This window comes from Dreissena polymorpha, chromosome 12, assembly GCF_020536995.1.
Source record: "Dreissena polymorpha isolate Duluth1 chromosome 12, UMN_Dpol_1.0, whole genome shotgun sequence".
Taxonomy (NCBI): Eukaryota; Metazoa; Mollusca; class Bivalvia; order Myida; family Dreissenidae; genus Dreissena; species Dreissena polymorpha.
In genome coordinates, this window is record NC_068366.1 from 58,062,685 (window position 1) to 58,083,526 (window position 20,842).

At 36.5% G+C, this 20,842-nt stretch overlaps 1 protein-coding gene across 1 annotated transcript; it reads right to left on the bottom strand.

Moving 5' to 3' along the window:
- Positions 1-19,100: 19,100 nt before the first annotated feature.
- On the bottom strand, positions 19,101-20,639 carry LOC127852646 (neuroligin-1-like). Its single transcript, XM_052386598.1, has one exon. The coding sequence runs from the start codon at positions 20,637-20,639 to the stop codon at positions 19,101-19,103; it is 1,539 nt and encodes a 512-aa protein (XP_052242558.1).
- Positions 20,640-20,842: the final 203 nt, after the last annotated feature.

Consider the following 20,842-nt stretch of genomic DNA (forward strand, 5'->3'; position numbering starts at 1 on the left):
ACTTATTGTGGTCCAAAAAAGCAGTAATGCAATTCAAAGTTGTAATATAACATTTACTGTTAAGACATTGTGAGGTACAAGGCACACAAAAGCACATTACATACGGATAGAGGTATTCACTGAAATCTTTAACTGAAAGGATTGATATCTGGAAATTTTGAAACGCTGTGAGGTACTTGAAACACACACACACACACGCAGTAGAATGCTATTTACTCAACTGAATGCATACAGACAGAGGTATCCATAGTCTATTGTAAAGGTAACACAAATATGAATCAAAGACATGGAGGAAATAATGACCAGAAATGTCTTGAAGGTCTGCAAAGCCAGCTCATCAGGCCAAATTATCGTGATCTTTGACCTCATTAAATATTATATTCAGACCCACCTCTGTACTTTGGCTATTGGTGCTCATTTTGGAACCAGGAGAGCTTGAAGAGGAGTTGTTTTCAGCACAACTGGATGGCTTATTTCTAGAAACACTCCCATCGTCATCTGCCAGAAAAGAAACATCCCATGTAAATGAATTTTATCTTGAATCAATTGGATTTTGCACCTCCAAACTGTTTTTTACATTTTTTTTAAACAAGCAATTCATAAAAATATCATTCATAAGTCATAACTGAACTAACCAACCTTTTCAGAGGCCACCAACTGGTTGTACAGCCTAATAAGGGTTGAAACCCACAGGATTTAGTTATTGTGGTAAAAAAGTGCATTAATACAATCCAAGGTTTAATATAACATTTACGGTACAGACATTGTGAGGTTCGAGTCACATAAACACTAGAAACATAGTACATACAGATAGAGATATTAACCAAATGTAATTCTTTAAGTAAGTTGGTAAGGGATCACAAACAAATCTGAACAAAAACCAAAAGAGAGCTGGTCATTTATTATAATACCAGCCTTACCCTTTAAGCTTGCCCTTTCTTGTCTGTTCTTGAAACAAGATGTGCCTGTAGCCGAGTCCATTTCCGCACCGTCAGAACTGGAAGGTTCAAAGCCAGCTTCTTCGTCATCATCATCATCATCATTATCTGTATGAAATAAAGCACTCATTGTCAACTGTGACAAAGTATTTGTATTTGCCTATCATTAAGTTTTTACCTCTTGCACTGCATTTCACTGATAAACAAAACATCTTACATGTATTTACAAAACCTTTGTTTCTGGGAGTACCGGTAGTGCTTTATCACTACCATCTTAAGTAAGCAGACGCCCCTAGATTTTTACATTATTTTCTGTATTCAGTGGGACTCAAACCCACAGCAGCCAGAGACCCTGGTTAACAAATACACTGCTGTAATGTATATGCAATGCATAAGAATTGACATATGGAAATTTTGAAACGCTGTGAGGTACCAGGCACACACACACTGACACACACGCAGTAGAATGCTATGTACTCAACTGAACACATACAGACAGAGGTATCCATAGTCTATTGTAAAAAAAAACACAAATATAAATCAAAGACATGGAAGAAGGAATGACCCGAAATGTCTTAAAGGTCTGAAAAGCCAGCTCATCAGGCCAAATTATCGTGATCTTTGATCTCATTTATTATAATAATCAGACTCACCTCTGACGCTTTGGCCTTTGATGCTGATTTTGGAACCAGGAATGCTTGAAGGAGACGTTTTCACCAATACTGGATGGCTCATTTTTAGAATCAGTTCAATCAAAAAAAGAAACATCCCTTGTTAATGTATTTTTTCTGTTATTATTGGGTTTTGCTCCTGCAAACGTTTTTTTTTTAAAGCATGCAGTTAATAAAAAATATCATAAATAAGTAATAACTGAATTAACAACCTCAGAGGCCAAGACTGGTTTTAAGGCTTAAGTTGGGTTCATACCCACCGCATTTACTTATTGTGGTCCAAAAAAGCAGTAATGCAATTTAAACTTGTAGTATAACATTTACTGTTAAGACATTGTGAGGTACAAGGCACACAAACACACACTAGAAGCACATTACATACGGATAGAGGTATTGAAATCTTTAACTGAAAGGATTGATATCTGGAAATTTTGAAACGCTGTGAGGTACTAGAAACACACACACACACACACAGTAGAGTGCTATGTACTCAACTGAACACATACATACAGAGGTATCCATAGTCTATCGTAAAGGAAACAAATATATGACTTACAAACATGGAGCAAATAATGACCAGAAAAGTCTTGAATGTTTGCAAAGCCAGCTCATGAGGCCAAATTATCCTGATCTTTGACCTTATTTAATATTATAATCAGACCCACCTCTGACACTTTGGCCTTTGGTGCTCATTTTTAGGACCAGGAGAGCTTGAGGGGATGTTTTCAGCATACTGGAATGATGGCTCATTTCTAGAATAATGCCCGTCACCATCTTCCAGAAAAGAAACATCTCATGTCAATGTATTGTATATTGAATCAATTTGATTTTGCACCTCCAAACAGATAAACATGTTTTTTTAAGCAGTTCACAAAATTATTGTTCATAAGTCATAACTGAAGTAACTTTTCAGAGACCACCAACCGGTTGTACGACATAATAAGGATAAAAACGCACAGCATTTAATCATTGTAATCAAAAAGTTCAGTAATGCAATCCAGAGGTGTAATATAACATTAACTGTTCACACATTGTGAGGTACGAGGCACACACACACTAGATATACTAAATACAGATAGAGGTATTCACCAAAATGTAATTATTGAAGTAAGCTGATAAGGAATCACAAACAAATCTCCACAAAACCCGCAAAAGAGCTGATCATTTATTATAAAACCAGCCGTATCCCTTAAACTTGCACTTTCTAGTCTGTTCTTGAAACAAGATGTGCCTGTAGATGAGTCCTTTTCGGCATTTTTAGAACTGGAAGGTTCAAAGCAAGCTTCTTCGAACTCATCATCATCATCATCATTATCTGTATGAAATAAAGCACTCTCTGTCAACTGTGACAAATTATTTGTATTTGGCTTTTAATGTGCTTTAGCTCTTGCACTTCATTTCACAGATATACATACACACCATTTACATTACCTCTGTTTCTGGGAATACTGGTAGTGCTGTATCACTACCATCTTAAGTAAGCATAAACCCCTACATTTACATGATTTTCTGTATTCAGTGGGACTCAAACCCAAAGCAGAAAGAACCCCTTGTTAACAAACACACTGCTGTAATGTACATGTATATGCGATGTATGTGGAATGATATTCAGAAATATTAAAACGCTGTGAGGTACCAGACACATTTACTGTTAAGACATTGTGAGGTACAAGGCACACAAACACACACTAGAAGCAAATTACATACAGATAGAGGTATTGAAATCTTTAACTGAAAGGATTGATATCTGGACATTTTGAAACGCTGTGAGGTACTAGAAACACACACACACACACACAGTAGAATTCTATGGACTCAACTGATCACATACAGACAGAGGTATCCATAGTCGATTGTAAAGGTAACAAATATATGAATCAACAAGAGATGTGTTGGCCAGAAACACAATGCCCCCTTCTGCGCCGCTTTGAAGCCATATATTTGAGCTTTGACCTTGAAGAATGACCTTGACCTTTCATCACTCAAAATGTGCAGCTCCATGAGAAACACATGCATGCCAAATATCAAGTTGCTATCTGAAGCGACATATATGTTATGAGCATTTTTCGAAACCTAAACGATTGGGTTCATATTGATAAAGAAGTTTGCAAAATATGAAAGCAATATGTCAAGGGACATTGAAAATATTTGAGGTGGTACGCAAACTTTAACATAGATTTATCAATATTTGCATATTCTAGGTGAAAAAGGGCCATTATTCTTACAAAATGCTTGATACAGATGTCTGCTCTTGTTAATAGGGTGTTGTCATGTTGGTAAAGAAGTATGCAAATTATTAAAGCAATATAACAAGGGACATAGGAAATATTTGGGGTGGTACGCAAACTTTAACATTTGCACACTCACGCTAACGTGACGCCGACGCCGGGGTGAGTAGGATAGTTCCACTATATATATTTCATATATAATAGTCGAGTTAAAAAAGATTGTGGTTGGTGTTGATGAAAGATCAAAAGCTGTATCAATTAGATAAAAAATAATGAATGCCTTTTTCTGTGCAGTTCTTAGCTGCATCACACGCAAATCAATGACAGAGTGTTGAATTGAAATACAATGTAAATGATCAAATAAAAGTCAACTGGCTAGACACGAAAGAATCTGTACATATTTGAAATATGTATACGCACATTCTTCAAAAAAACCTGGTTTAGATTTTGTTTACACATTACAAGTAATTTTATACAGCAATATTCAGCACTAGTTCCTCCTTTATAGTGACGATCAAGATGGTGATGTCCATACGGAAACAGGTATTTTTCGCTGTTGTATGCCTGTAAATTCTGTTCAATTCCCAGCCATATCAGAAAGAAAGTGATTAGCACTTATTTCATATTAATGTTCGTGTTATACCTCGACTTAACTCACTTCCAACTTTCTTCTATGCGGAGGCAGTGATTTTAAGATTCGCGCTTGGAGTTTGTTACATTACCAGCAAAAATAGCCGTTTAAATCCATTTTATTTAAAAGTTTAAAAAACTATCAAAAAACTATCAAAGTAAAATAAACGGAAAACAGTATTATTTTACATATACCTTTTGTCGTATTGTCCGCGGTCCGACGTATTTCGCCAGTTATATATCACTACCATCTTAAGTAAGCAAAGAACGTTTTTACATGATTTTCTGTTTTCAGTGGGACTCAAACCCACAGCAGAGACCCTGATTAACAAACACACTAAGGTGGTGCGGTGGTCGAGTGGTAACACTCTGGTCTACCATTCCAGAGGTCCCCAGTTCAATTCCCGGCCGGGGCACTGGGAATTTCAGAAATGCTTCAAGTGTTTCCCACCCAACTAGAGATGTACTGGTATGAAACCCAGGTAATTCTCGCGTGTATTGGTGCTATACACTGAGCACGTAAAAGAACCAAGGGATCTATTCGCAAAGAGCTAGGGTATCGCAACCGGACCCCTTGTATCCCAATACTGTCTCTTCTGCTTGCTGTCTCTTCAGCAAAAACCAAAGGACCCCATTAGAAATAAGTGGTTGCACTTTCATGGGATATCCTTGACTGCAAGGTCAAAAGAAATACATACTAGGTCACCATGGTGTAATGGATATGGTGTCCGCCTATCAACAGGGAGGTCACAAGTTCGATCCAAACAGTGGGAGTGTTCTTTAGATTTTCCCCAAAGACACCAAGTACTGGTTCTAGGCCCAGGAAACGGACTCAAGAGCGTTTCAATAAGCCTGTGGCTTTCTATGCCATCAAGCTTAATTAAATAGGTTTAAACTAACAAACACACTACTGGAATATTTATGCAATTTTTAAGGATTGACATCTGGAAATGTTAATACGCTGTGAGGTACAAGGCAAACACACATGCAGAGTAATGCTATGTACTCAACTGATTACATACAGACAAAGGTATCCATAGTCTACCGTAAAGGTAACAAGAATATCAGTAAAAGACATGGAGCAAATAATGACCAGAAATGTCTTAAAGGTCAGCAAGGCCAGCTCATCAGGCCAAATTATCATGGTCGTTGATCTCACTTATTATAATCAAAGTACTGGCAGTACTGGTGTGACGATGCTTTTGAAGAGGATGGATATAAAACATCAATTTGAGTTTATCTATATCACCACAATTGTGTATGTTGATACGAACATTTGGGTACGATAAAAAATTTGGGTACTAAAATTTTGGGTACGAAAAATAAATTGGTACGAAAAAAATTTGCGTACGAAACATTTTTGGTATGAAAAAAAGTTTAGGGGTACGGGGAAGTAGTACCCGTGAGTAACTTGGCCCATTGAGCGAAACTGGGAGGCGGGTCACATTCTTGTTCATTAAGTATGGCAATACATTCATGATGATTCTCGAAAGTAGGTATGAGCACATAGCCGGACCATGTGAGCTCAATCGTATGAGCACTTGACTATCCGAGTTCGCCCACGAACATATTGATAAGTTAACTAATAGCGAAATGACCTTATACATGTATATTCTGAAATCTAACAATCGAACGAAATATCAAACATGGTATGTACACTTAGGTGGTTGTGTAATTTCTGTTAGAATATCATATTCAATATGTAAATTTTAAATGATTGTGCCCGCACTTGAGTTTGTTGCCCTGTTTGAGTCTATACGCGCCTAGGCTGCACCCAGTGTGTGTATTTGTGTTTTTCCAAGGTAATGAGTTACCTCCGCGCTGAGGCTGCATAATGTTGGGACCCGGAGTGTGTCCAGCACTCTTACCTAATAAGATTAGATTGACGACAGTTGGGACGAATTTTGAATGATAGCTGCAATTTCCAGCTATTTGTTTTGTACTGAAATACTTTTTAATTTTTTATATGGTCAAATGCTGCGGGAGGAGGGGGGGGGGAATGAGATTTTCCGTAAAAAAAAACAACAGTCAGGAATGGTGACCACAAAACATACAAAATATAACACTGCGCCAGAAGCGGGAATTGAACCGGTGTCGTAAAGGTGAAAAAGCGAACGTCCTTACCACTGCGCTAGCGGGACGGACAATTACGCAAAAAAATGTTGTTTTATCTATATATATCATAGCAGTGCAGCGTTTACAATTTGCAGGTTCGAAATCGTTCGCATTCTTTAGTTTTGTGATCACGTTAAAAGTTAATTTTACATGTTTTTATTCGCAATTTATTTACTAATCGAGAACAAATATCAAACAAAATAGAGAAAATATATAGTTGTTTCATTGGTCCATAAAAATAAAATGGATGTAAAAATACTAATTTGAAATTAACATTCTGATACACTTATTGAATCTGTTTCCCCAGGATATGCTGTTCTATTAATATTTACCTTTATCAACACAAACGACAACTCTGCTAGGAGAATGTTATCAATGAAAATCAACGAGCAATCTCCTACGCAGTGGCGAATGCCAAGGGAAGTAACTGAAAAATCGAGTTATCTCAATCAGACTGGCTCGGTCTTTTACATAGGTCGCCATTGTGAAGAATTTTTTTACTGGTTATCAAACCTTGGACGCTGCTGTTCCAGCATCGTCAATAATCAGACGCCCCTCTAAGACTTTGACCTCTGGTGCTCTTTTGGAACCAGGAGAGTTTGAATGAAGAGTTCTTTTCAGCATATTGGATCAATTTGGATGGCTCATTTCTAGAATCACTCAATTCTTTATCTGCCATGTTACTGAATTGTATCGTTTATTAATTGAGTTCTGCTCCTGCAAACCGTTTTTTTTAAATCAAGCAGTTCACAAAAGGATCATTCATAAGGCATAACTGAAGTAACCACCTTCTCAGAGGACACCGACTGGTTTTACTGCCTAATAAGGGTTTAAACCCACCAAATTCACAAAAAATGTAAAACTTTAAGTTGGTAAGGATTGACATCTTGACATGCTAATACACTGTGAGGTACCAGACACACACACACACAGAGTAGAATGCTATGGACTCAACTGAATACATACAGACAGAGGTATCCATAGTCTATTGTAAAGGTAATAAAAAATATATGAATGAAATACATGGAAGAAAGACCAGAAATGTCTTAAAGGTCTGCAAAGCCAGCTCATCGGGCAAAATTTCATGATCTATGACCTCTTTTAATATAATATTCAGACAGACCACTGACGCTTTGGCCTTTGGGCTCATTTTGGAACCTTGAAGAATTGGTTTGAGGAAATAATGATTGGCTCATTTCTAGAACCAACCCCATCATCATCTGCTAGTAAAGAAACACCCAAATATCAATATCAGTATTAAAAACAATTACTTCGAAAGCTGTTTTCTAAGTTAATTCATGTAACAGACCCTTTGAAAATTTGTTTTGCACTTTGATGAGCCAGGTTTGTTTTAACAACATATCTAACAAAAACAAGAGAGCCATCACAGCTCTATATGGCACATCTAAGGAACATGTCTAAAAACGTAAACTCTGCTGATTCCTATGCAATTATGTTTTCAAGACCTGACTATAATCAGTACAGCATAGACTTAACAGGCATTTGACTTAACAAGGATATAATTTTAAACCTGTGTGACAAATATTCAAAATTTTCAACTTGTATGCTTTCCGACCTAAGAATCTCAGATCATTATAATCTCACCATCCACTAAAGCTCACTTTGTAAAACATGTACTAGGTTAGTGTTAAGAAAAAAAAGCAGAAGCCAAATTTCAGCGTTAAGATGATAACCCACATAACTCTGGAAATATGAGTGTAGACGTTTATTTGTGTGTGTAACAAACAAAGAAAGAATGAAGAATATAATTATTATCATAAATGTATTAGTATCCACAAGAATCTTATTTAATTATCAATCAAACCGCAGTTAAATAAAGTATTTTTCGCCTCAAATTCAATGCTTCATTTATGTTTTTTCATTTGATTTTTATTTATTTTCATGCATTGACACTAACAATATACAATGTGAGAGCCTTTCCTTACGAGGCCCAGGTCCTTGCAAGGAGGGTGTTGCCATACCCTCCCCCCCCACCCAAGCTCCTCTCACCAATATTTTTTACGAATGTATTTGTCAAACAACGGAGTCTGGTGCTTTTTTGCTCTTTTCAAAAACATGCTCTGCGATGTGTAAGTCATAGAGCGACGTACTTTTTTAAATAATGGATCAATACTTTCCCATTACACCGTATGTCACATTGTGCATTAATTCTGATATATTTTATTATTCTAAAATAATACATGTACTGAGTTAAACATCTAAACTTAGTTACTGCACGTGGTTTGTTGCAACATGCACAATTACCATGTGGGGAAATTAATTTTTTAACCCGTAAAATTGTTAAAATTCGCAGAAATCGAATATTCTATTACCCCCATGTGGCATTTATGTCGATAACATTCAGAAGTAGGTACCTGTACACTGAAGTAGGTTCCGTGTGTTTTTTTTAAGTATGGAATATTCATACGCTTATAGTAAAACGTGTTTTTTTTTTACATTCACCATTTTCTTTAACATTTTCAACTTAAATATCCAGCTGCATGATTTAATCGCGAGTGTTCGTTTTTGTGATCGGGAACACTAGAATAGCATGTATGGGTTGGCATGTAAACCTCTTTAAAGTAACAGAATACTAGGGCTTAAATATTAACTTTAACACCGTCAACTAAGACTTAATTAATATCATTATAGAGGGCATACATTTTTTTGTAACATAGATGTTTCTGAATGAAATATTTTAAGGACATCTGTGCATTTGTCCAAGATCTTTTCTGGTTATATTTAAACTTAACTATTACATTTTCAATATGATGACAACCACAAAATTGAACATTTTTCATCTCTTTATAGACTACAGAACTACTCCAGTGCAATGAGGTATCACAAGTTTGTGACAAACATTGGGGCGCTCTTCACACCATGAAGATTGAAATTTATGTTCTTATTTTCAGACTGGTGGTGGGGAATGCGTTCAATCTGACTGAGCAGTTGTTATTTTAATTTGTCAAAGGCACTCATGGGTAGTACTTATACCAAATATCACCAAAAATGTAAGATTGTTTAACACATCGCGTCATTTTCAAAAAATATTTTTTGAGCAACACACAATGTCGGTATTAAAAACTCACTTGTTTACATATGGCAATGAATCCAAAACAAGAGCACCGCATAACCGGTGCCACGCTTGGCTACGGGTGAAGTTTTGAATAAATGAAAGGTTGTCAGATTATATCTTTTTTAAAGGTCACAGTGACCTTGACCTTTGACCTAGCAGTCTTCACACTAAATATTTTAGCCAAATAGCCCTTCGGGCTAATCAGATGGAATTTTGAATAGCCCGAAGACATGTTCAATAGCCCGAAGAGGTCAATATAAATGTTATGAATTTTTTGGCCAGGAACACCAAAATAGTTATTGACAATCAGAAAATCTACTTCCATTAGTAAAAACAGATACATGTGATTACAGTATTAAAGGGTATTCTGTTTCCTTTTAAAATGCATTTTATACAAAATGCACCAGATAATTACACAGCAGCAGTATCATAAATTTGCCCCCCCCGGGACCTTCCCCCTCCCCCCGAGCTTATCCCGGGGGTTCCTGATTGTTAAATGTACATCTATTGTGTATGGTTTGACTTTTCAACAACGAATATTGACAAAAATACACAGTTTGAAAAAATAACCCTCGTATGCATTTTGTCGGCAACTGCATGGGAACATGTGTGTTTTCGATGAAAAAGGTCACAATCTTTCAGCAATAGGCATATAGTGCGTTTCATACCTTGTGTATATATAATACCTATAAGAGGGTTATTTTTTCAAACTATGTATTTTTGTCAATATTCGTTGTTGAAAAGTCAAACCATACACAATAGGTATACATTTAACAATCTGGAACCCCTGGGGTGAACTCGGGGGGGGGGGGTAGGGTCCCGGGGGGGGGGAGCAAATTTATGATACTGCTGCCTGTGGATAATTATGATGTTTATTGTAACTCTATTATTACACATGTTCTCATCCAATTATTCCATTATCAGTTTGACCGGTGTTTGGTTTTATTTTAAAGCAAATTAAATTATTATCATGTTTAAAAAATATCCGAAGAACTTGAAAAATACATCAACCTATTAAAATAACAGATTATTATCGTATTGTTACTAGGAAAATCGCCGGTGAATTTCTGACTCTCGGCATGTGGCTTCAGAACAAAATGCCACTGGGTGTTTTAATTGCCCAATCTACCAAGTGACAACGTCTGCTTCTTTAATTTACTCCCCGATGTTTTGATAAGCATGTGTCAACCGTGAAAAGTATTGTATATTCGTTAACAGATTATAAGTAGCAAAGTAGGTCACGTAGCAGAACGAGATTACAGAATAAACGAAAGTACTACAATTTTTAATAATTTGTTGAAAAAACTTCTTCTAATACGCAAGAATAAATTATTAAAACAAATGGAAATCTAACTGTAATAAGAATCAATTTGTTTTTAACCCAATGCGTACAATATCCCTTACATACTCTTTTATTTTTATTGAAAAATTACTTCGTCCATTTTTCATGAATTATAAATACATTTTTGGAAAACGCTTCTAAAATTAAATACGCTTCTAGATTGGTCATTATTTTAAAACATTACGAAGTGCCCGATGCGCGAACTTCCCGGAACGTGGTCTACGCATGTTCAGTTTGAATAACTTCATCTCGATTGGGCGTCAATTGCATCATTACTTTAAATAGCAACATACCCGGATGTTTACACGACAGTTTAGAAAAATGGCGGCCGCATGTGTTCATTCTTTTACACGTATAACGTCATTTTAGGCATTTAAATAGCGAATTTAATCGTGCCTCTTAAAAACGCGTATAAATCAGGTTATTGATCATAGTAGTTTCAGTTTTTCAGTTTGTTTACAATTTTTACGCTCAAATATTTAATCGACCGGTCGGGCTATTTTATAAGCATTTAGGATCGACCGACCGGCCCAAGAATCGACTCGGGCTTCGGGCTTATAGGCTAATTCGAAGACTGTGACCTAGTGACCCAAAAATGAGTGGCGTGTAGAACTCATCAAGGTGCATCTACATATGAAGTTTCAAAGTTGTAGGTGGAAGCAATTTGATTTTAGAGCCAATGTTCAAAACCTTAACAAAATGTTAAGGTTTTAGCACGACGTGGAAGGCGGATGGCAGACGACACGACAAGCTGGCTATGACAATACCTCAGGTTTTCTCCGAAAATGCCGAGCTAAAAACAGGAACTGGTAACTGGCTTGTTGTGAAAACAACAGAGGTTTAACACTTTATAAATTACCGGACAGTAAGTCAGATGATAATGGATTTCACAGTTGGCATCTTTAATATTTTTGTTGGCAATGTCCGACATGCAACGAACTTAAGCCATGTCTGATTTAGGGAGTGAAAACATCACATCTGATTCACTCCGATCTTGCCCAAGGCTTGCTAAAGAAAAGCGTACAGTTTATATAGTATTGACAGACCTGAACGCTGAAGCTGACCCCATATCAAAAGTCAACCAGAGTCGTAACATATTTATGTCATGCTATAAATCAAAGACAGTTCATTTTCTTGGATACTTTTCTACATATATTGGTGAATGAATATAAATTACTGCATCGAGGCATATTTTAAGGTTCAAATGTTTCAAATGCATCTTACAAAAGATGAAAATAACTATCATCAGCCTGAAATTCACAATTTTGACGCCATTGTCGCTTTGTCACGTGACGAATTTTCATTTGGATACTTTTAGATCGACCTTGTAATTTTTTCTGAAATGGTTAACATTACATTCGTTTTCTGATATTTATTATTTGTGAATAACAACTTATGTCTGGTGGATTAAAGTACTGATTTCAAAGTGAATCAGGTAATTTTAAATATTTTACTTTTGAGTTTGAATTTACACAATTTGTTAAAGCGGGTATTTACGTTTTTTATATGTGTTTAATTGTAATATACTGATAAAATATGTGACAATAACACAAAATAGGTAAGACAAATTATACATTAAAGCCGAATTTCATAAAATGCAGCAAAGACAATAAGCGCCCCGAGCAGATTGTGACGTACATATTTTCCTAAAATAACCGAAGCATTCGTCTTTGTATTAGGATCGGAGTTAGTGTTCGTGTGTAGTATGAATAGATATCGTTGCAGGAATTCAAATAAACCGTTAAACTAAGTTTAGATTCACATTGTCGTACATGTCTGGTATACATGCTGGTGAATTCGGCTGTACAGCCGTTTTCAATTTCAGGATTAAATATCTGGCTTAGTTCGCATTTTTCGACACATGTTCTTCTTAACTTTTATTTTAATTTATATTGAAATATATATATAATAAGTTTTTTTTAACATTTTATATAAATTCATAAATATTTGACAAAATCGTATATACCCGCTTTAACAAAACAAGCAAGAATAATTCAAAATACCGGGAAATGTCTATCTGAATTTGAAAACACTTGAGCACATGGTATATTACTAAAAATAGAAATAACGTCATATGACCGTGAAATCTCGGGAGATTCACCAGAGCTCCAGATAAAGGCCGTACAGCCGGAAATACGCCTTTTTCATAAAGAGTTACGCATTTATTTTTATAAACTGGACGTACAATTACGACATTAATATCTGTTTTACGCATTTACGAAAACAATCTGGCCGTACCGATACCTCTGCGAGGCTTATTTGTTGGTCTCTAACCTAACGGCGCTTTTCGTTAATTTAAATTACCGAAAAGTTGTAGACTAGGTTCATATATTAATGCCTATTCTGTCGCGTGATTTCCTGTAACTTATAAATCCGTCAAAAACAATATGTCTGCGCGCAATGTAATGCTGGTTTAACCGAAAGGAGTTCAAAACAATACTTTGTTGTCATATAATGACTACATACGGTGTCGTCTAATCATCCTGACATTAAATCTGTAAACCCAGAAAAAGACATTGTCGCTCCAATATTAAACGATTTGATTGCATCGGTGGCTTTAAACGTTAGAAAACACGATGGGAAACGGATGAGACAGTGAAATAAGTGTTCTTTTACTTAGCTTACTAGGTGGCTTGTGTTTTCTTGTCAAGAAAAATGAAGAAATAGTATTAGTCATGAGTTTTAATGTGTAGTTGTATTTGCATCATAATTCAGAATGAAAAAACCTTATACAGTAACTGTTTAAGAAGCTACATATATTTATTATAATTGCTGCAAATGTTTCTGTAAAGTCAGTTATACACCCTTCAATATTCAAGAACACGGGTAGTACAGTACTACCTGTATTTTTGGATATGGTAGTACAGGTACTAATTGATTTTAAGCGTTATTCCTTTTCTTTCTGTCAGTGGCAGTACCGTTACTAATTTCACAAATCCTTATCTGAAGCTCTGGATTCACATTTGGAAAATGTCTGTTGCATCACTGTTTTTCTCGATATGTTGAGCAGAGAATAAGTTTTAAATGTTTAAGATAGTATTTTGTGAAAGAATATATCAGTTAAATGTGAAAAATGTGGATCTTTCTGATAATGTGGTTGATTTGGGCCAATAACTGCTTTTAAAAGCTGTTTTGGACCGGTCTTTGTTAACTGTCAACTTTTCGGGAATTTCTGGTTGACTTTCCTTATGGGTTTGATCCATAACTTTAAAGTCACGCCAGTCAAAATTAATAAAATGCGAAAATCCTAAGTTATGGTACCCAGAACTAGCCCAAGGCTTAAGGACATATCACTTCCTGAAATGGTCAAAGTGGGTGGGGTAATGTTAAAGAATAATTCCTTATAAAAGCATTCTATATTAAGTTTGGAGCTATATGCATAATTAAAATAGCATATACTTCAGTGATACATGAACCAGTTGTAATGAAATCTTTCAAAAAAAGTAAATAATTACATATTTTCACCTTTAAAACCACTTTCTTCCTGGGCGACCAAAGTCCTTATTTTCTTCATAAATTCACTGTTACCAGCTGGAACATACACGACTGTAGAACAAAGTGTTAGAGTATTATTAAATTTGGGTGCTGGACGTTTCGTGCCACTACCAGTTCGTGCCACTGATATTTGTGTAGGAGGGCATTGGACGTTTCGTCCCATTGATAATATATAGGCGGGTAGGTGTGAATAATACCGTATAGGTGTGAAATCATAACAGGAAATTTTCGCACCTTTGATTGTAACATCTGTTCAATGGGAAAATAACATTTTTTACATTTTATTTCAAGATTGTTTAAGAGTCAATTTAAATGCTTCATATAATACAGTAACAATACATTACATAAATATATTTAAACATTTTCAATTAATTGACATTAACCATATCAAAAGTGAATGCATACATACATTTTAACAATATCTAGATTTATTACATAAATATATTCAAACATTTGCAATAAATTGACATTAACAACATCAGAAGTGAATGGATACATACATTTTAAACAAAAAAATTAACAATATCAGAAAATAAAGCATGCATACATTTTAATATCTAGATTGATTACATAAATATTCAAACATAGTTTTAATACACATATACAAAAGTGCACAAATATAGAAACACCAATACAACAGCAACTATCCTATCATATACATACACAAATCATATATACAATGTATTGCATTTCAGAAGTCCTCATCGTGGATGTCATCCTGGGTTGTGCTCGGTCCCAGCCCGATGATATGGCTGCACGCTCTCAGCAGTTGAGTAGTTAAATTAAAGGCCGGTAATTAATTGTTTGCTAATTACGTAGACACATACGGCTAATTGAAAGTTTGTAAGTCGATGGTAAAGCATAAGCTGGCTCTTTAAAGAAAAAGACCAACTTTATTTTAAATTGTATTATTGTTCATTCATGTTATATATTATTATTTATGTATATAATACATTCAATTGAAGCATAGAAAATAACAGCTTTTCATGTTTTATATTTATAAAACACAATGAACTATGCACACATGTTTTTATACTAACAATAAATCATTTTATTTTATTATTACAAGCACATAAACATGATTCATAAAACATAACAACACTTTATGCTTTATATTCATCGCATATAATACACTATTTACAAATATTAGTATACTAACGATAAATCATTTTATTTGTTTGTTATTAACAATTATAAATGTCAACAAAGTTGTAATTTTCTACATTTATATACACCCCAATATCATTCACACCTATACGGCATTATTCACACCTATCCGCCTATATGTTATCAGTGGGACGAAACGTCTACCCCTTTTCAACACAAATATCAGTGGCACGAACTGGTAGTGGCACGAAACGTCCATAAACCTTAAATTTAACACACTAGAAACCTTGAAAGAAACATTCTTTTTTGTAAGAAAAAATGAAAACAACTGAACGTATAAAAACTAGCGCGAAACGACTGTCCTGTTTATTTCTTGTAAGTTTGCAGTAAATAATGATCGATTAAAGTAAGGAGAAAATCTACTAAATGACGAGTAATTAACTGTTATTTATTATTACATAAAAACACGATGTCATTATTTATTTCTTTAATGTTAAGAAAAAATACTGTTGAAAATAACTCAGTGCTCGTAACTCACCTAAACCAGTTGCTGACCGATTCACCGAGGTCCTCTCTATATAGGGAGTAACGATACATAAGGGGAGGTAACCAATCTACTCGGTAAATAGGTCAGTAACTGGTTTCCAGCGACTATTTATCTGCGCGCGCTCGTTTTCGAAACGGGAACCAAAAAAGCTTCTGAGATGGATGTCAAGTGTGTGGGGTCACACTCTGACACACAAACCAGTACTACAACGTTACACCGAGGTACCCGTAGAAACGAGCGGAAATTGTGTACAATGGTTTTTACAAGCGGTTGGCGAGGTACACGTACCGAGGTCTAGGGAAAAGTACCTCGCTATTTTATGGTACCTCGAAGTGTGGCTGTGTACTTCTATGAAGTACCTCGATGTGTGATATAAACCAACACACACACACACACACACACACACACACACACACACACACACACACACACACACACACACACATATATATATAAACCAAAACTCAAAACCACTCAACCAAACACAGCAGCTTCTAAAAAGATTAAAGCATTTAGCAAAGTATGAGATTTTGTTGCGCTTGTCAAAACAGTTGTTAAAAATGAATTTATAAAATATCTCTCAAAGCAATTTAAACACGTAAAAACAACCACGCAGTCAGCATCATCATAGCGAAAACCTCGCTGATATTGTCCCTGAGAGAGGCGGAAGTAGGTCCTTGGGGCTGCTGCGTACAGTTACTGGCGCTTAATAACGCGGGAACCAGTTCAGTCCAGAAGGCCACTCGAGACGCCGCGATATGTTGACTTGTAACCTCCGATGACGTCATATTGGAAATGAAGCGGAAGTATGAGCCGTTGACCGGGTCATACTCAGTCCACGTGGGAATGTTGTCGTTTGTTAGAGAGGCTGAGTTGGGATTTCTGAAAACGATGAAAATGTTTCAGTTGATATGTGTTTCGTTATGTATTTGACAGGTTAAATGTCTATCAATAAATATAGTGATAGATCGTTGGACAGGTTTTGTCAGGCGCATTGTTTACATGCATGGTTATAAGAAATACAAATTTTGAACGTGCGTGTGTGGGCGTGTTGTTGTTTTCGTAGGTGGGGGTATAATAAGCACATCAGCAAACAAGACATATCTTTAAATAAATATATAATCGACTTTGGTGTTTATTTTGTTGTTGTTGTTGAAATGATGAAATAGAAGAGAAACTCATAGTTTTGAGAATTCTTAGCCTTATTACATCCACATACATTTAAATGAGAACTAGCGTAGTTTAAAATCATACGAGTTACTTTACTTCGAGAATGTAAACGCTTAACGAAGACAGGTATGTATGAAAACAAGCTTGGTGATATAACATGCGTTGATCACTCCACATATTAATCAAAAATTGGTTCATCAACTTTACAAGTACTCATGTATGACCAGTCAACAAAATACATGGGTAAATGGCATTTTTGCAGCAGTATTGCTTGTTTGAAATCTGGATCAAATTTGCCAATGAATATTTTACATTTAAAACGTTCCTTTGAAGAACTTAATAAATTGTTTGCGAACTTGCAGTAAAACAAATTATGCCCACATGTTAACATCTAGACGGCATTACCCTTATTATTCAAAGCCGACACCGACACGTTTACTCGAATACCCTAGAACGAAAAAATGTGTCTATGTGTCGTTTGAACAAATCAACAAAAAATAGTGGCGATTTTCCCATGTCATACATCCTTTATTCTATTTACTACACAGAAAATATATTCAACCAGAGTTTTTAAAGGTTATATTTAAAAACTTTTTGAAAACAAAGAATATTGTCAACGAATGCGAAAATACCAATTATGAAATCGGGCCTACATTTTATTGGGGCTTGGTGAAGGTCAATTAAGGAGAAAACCTGGTTAAGACAGATACGCTGAGAAAACGTTTTCCTCATTAGTTGTCCATAAAACAACGAAAAGTAAGCATTGTCCGACATATTTCAAAGATATACATTTAGTAAACTATGAATCTTAAATTAATGCAACACAATATTCAAATTAGTATTTCTTTGTTGCTTTTTTAAAATTGCTCTCGTTAACACGGTGCATATTGTATAACGATTTTTCACAAGAGTAATATTATACACTATCGGGTGTAATAATTTTTAATCATACACTGTTAAATAACCCACACCACTTATATAGAGGTCCACTGGTTTTATGATCTTCATCCTGTTAAAAAACACGCTAATTATGTCATCGAAGTAATGTGTACAGATAGGCATTTTGATAAAATACTAGTGTCATGGAAAATGTAGATCCAATAGCAATAGGTTCAAAACTACCATTTCAAAATAAAATAGAGTAACCAAACAATTCCTTAGTCACAAAATGAAGGTGTCCGAAAATGAAGTGTCCGACAACTTGAGCGTACTTACGCTAAGTTAAATTGTAGCATGGTTTTACAGGTTCAATTTGTTAAAATGACTCGTAACTTTATTACTGCGAACACATTGTCAGCGATATACGACGGGTCGGTAAAATATCCGCGACAGCTAGCGGTTTTTGCGATCATAGTTTCATGAGTTTGTATTTACTAGCCAGCAATTACAATGCACATTAGCCTAAATATGTTGTTCATTTCTCAATATCGCACTTCAGTGGCGTTTTGGTAAACACGCAATTCATTTGATTTGCATAACCAATCAACTGGGCATTTTAGTGCGAACTTTCAGAAATTCGATCATAGATGATTTCACCCTTCGAATTATCGATCACAGCTGCCATGTTCACCCTGAAATTCTGAAAGAAAACGCCAGGCTATTTCAGTTTTGTGCGTACTAAAAGAGTAAGCGCAACAAGTAAGACTGTGTACACTTTAAGAGTGGTATGTGTAATAAGTAAGGTAAAACCTTAAATTATTTAAGAAATTCATTTTTAAAATTTACCAGGAGTTAAATAAAATATAATATATTTGCAACCTTAACTTTTAAAATTTAAGGTCTTACCCAGTTTTAGCAAAGTTGGTCCACATTGTCAGCATAACCAGTGCAAGGTAGTTTTCTTCGTCCGGTATTTTGAAGGTTTCCAGATAACTGGGCGGGATACCAGGTAACTCATTCATTTCGTCAACGAAGCCGAACACGAACGGCACTTCCGCGCCATGCTTCGCTCCCCGAAGCCAAGCTGGAAGTGGGTCGAACGACGGCTTGTGGTCGAATTCGTAGAGAAACGTTCGCCGCGACGTCCCTTCTGTCAGGTTACTGTGAGTTCTCGCTATAGTTACGGCGGGAAGAAGGGACATGTAATCCACCGAAAAGTCAATCATTTTACCTCTTACCCCAACGGCGTCTTCTGGTGACTTCCAGTCCGTGTACTCGTGTATGACAGCCTGCAAGACGCTGGGAGTCACGGGTAGCCTTAAAGACTTATGCAGACTTACGGGCAGGAAGGTTCCGGTAAAGAAATCACGCGGTACTCCTTTGTTAATGTCGACTCCCAGGTCAACTTCAAGCACAGTATCCCACTGCATGACGGACATAGCGCCATCGCTGCTTGTTACACCAGTTAGCAAATCTATGCTCGCGAATTGCGCAAGAGCAGATCTACCAGTATTCGAAATCCCGCTTCTGGTTATCTGATATAAGGGCAGTTCCACGATAAAGTCGCCATCAAGGATAGGACCAACACGCAGATACGATAAGTACCACAAAATATCATTTAATTCCTTGGCGCGCATGCAGTCCCAAGACTCTGCTGTTGATGACGTATTGCACCCTAAAAGCGCAGCAAAAAATTTGAAGTTATGACCCGCCTTTCGGGTCATTGGCTCTGTTGCTAGAGGACTTGCGCTCTCGGCAATGACGCGCGAGAAGAGACCGGCGTTTCCCGGATGTAGGGCTTGGAAGAGCACGCTAACTCCACCCGCCGACTGCCCGAACAGCGTCACCGACGTCGAATCGCCACCGAACACTCGTATGTTATCGTGAATCCATTGAATTGCCATTTTCTGGTCCCATAGGCCGAAATTACCAGACGCCGCCGTTCCGTCGCTTAGGAACCCAAAGACATTAAGTCGATACTGGACAACGACTACAATGACGTTACCAAGCGTTGATATGACGTCACCCGAGTATGGGTACGCACCGCCAAACGAAAATTCGCGAACATTATCGCCGTGAATCCAAATCATGACAGGGTAGGCTTTGGTAACATTTATCTCATTTCCTGGCACATAAATATTCATGACCAAACAGTTCTCGCTTGTCTGGACGAATTTCAATCCTTGACGGTATTGCGGACAAAACGGTCTCTGAAATGTAGCGTTGTACGCTGACTTCAGTTTATCCAACGGTTCCGGACGCCGGAAACGCAGGTCGCCTATTGGCGGTTTTGCGTAGGGAACACCAAGGAATCTGATGACCGCATTTTGAACAGCTGGCTTTCTTTTGTCCAGATGGATGCTGACGTTTCCGGTGATTCCCAGGAAGCTCCCGGCCTTATCTGACGTAACTAATACACCCGCCCCGCCGCCCCACAGCATAGCGATCAAAACAACATGAGAAAATATTTTCACGGCAATCATTTTCGAATTCGCTTAATCCTTAAGCGTGTTGACAGAGAATGATGGTATACTGCAATCAGCAAAGACAGACCTTCCTGTAGTGCTTGCACACGCTCTTCAATTTTGACTTGAAACCTACTCAGATTTCACAAAAGTGTATTTCCTATGCGACTAATTCCATT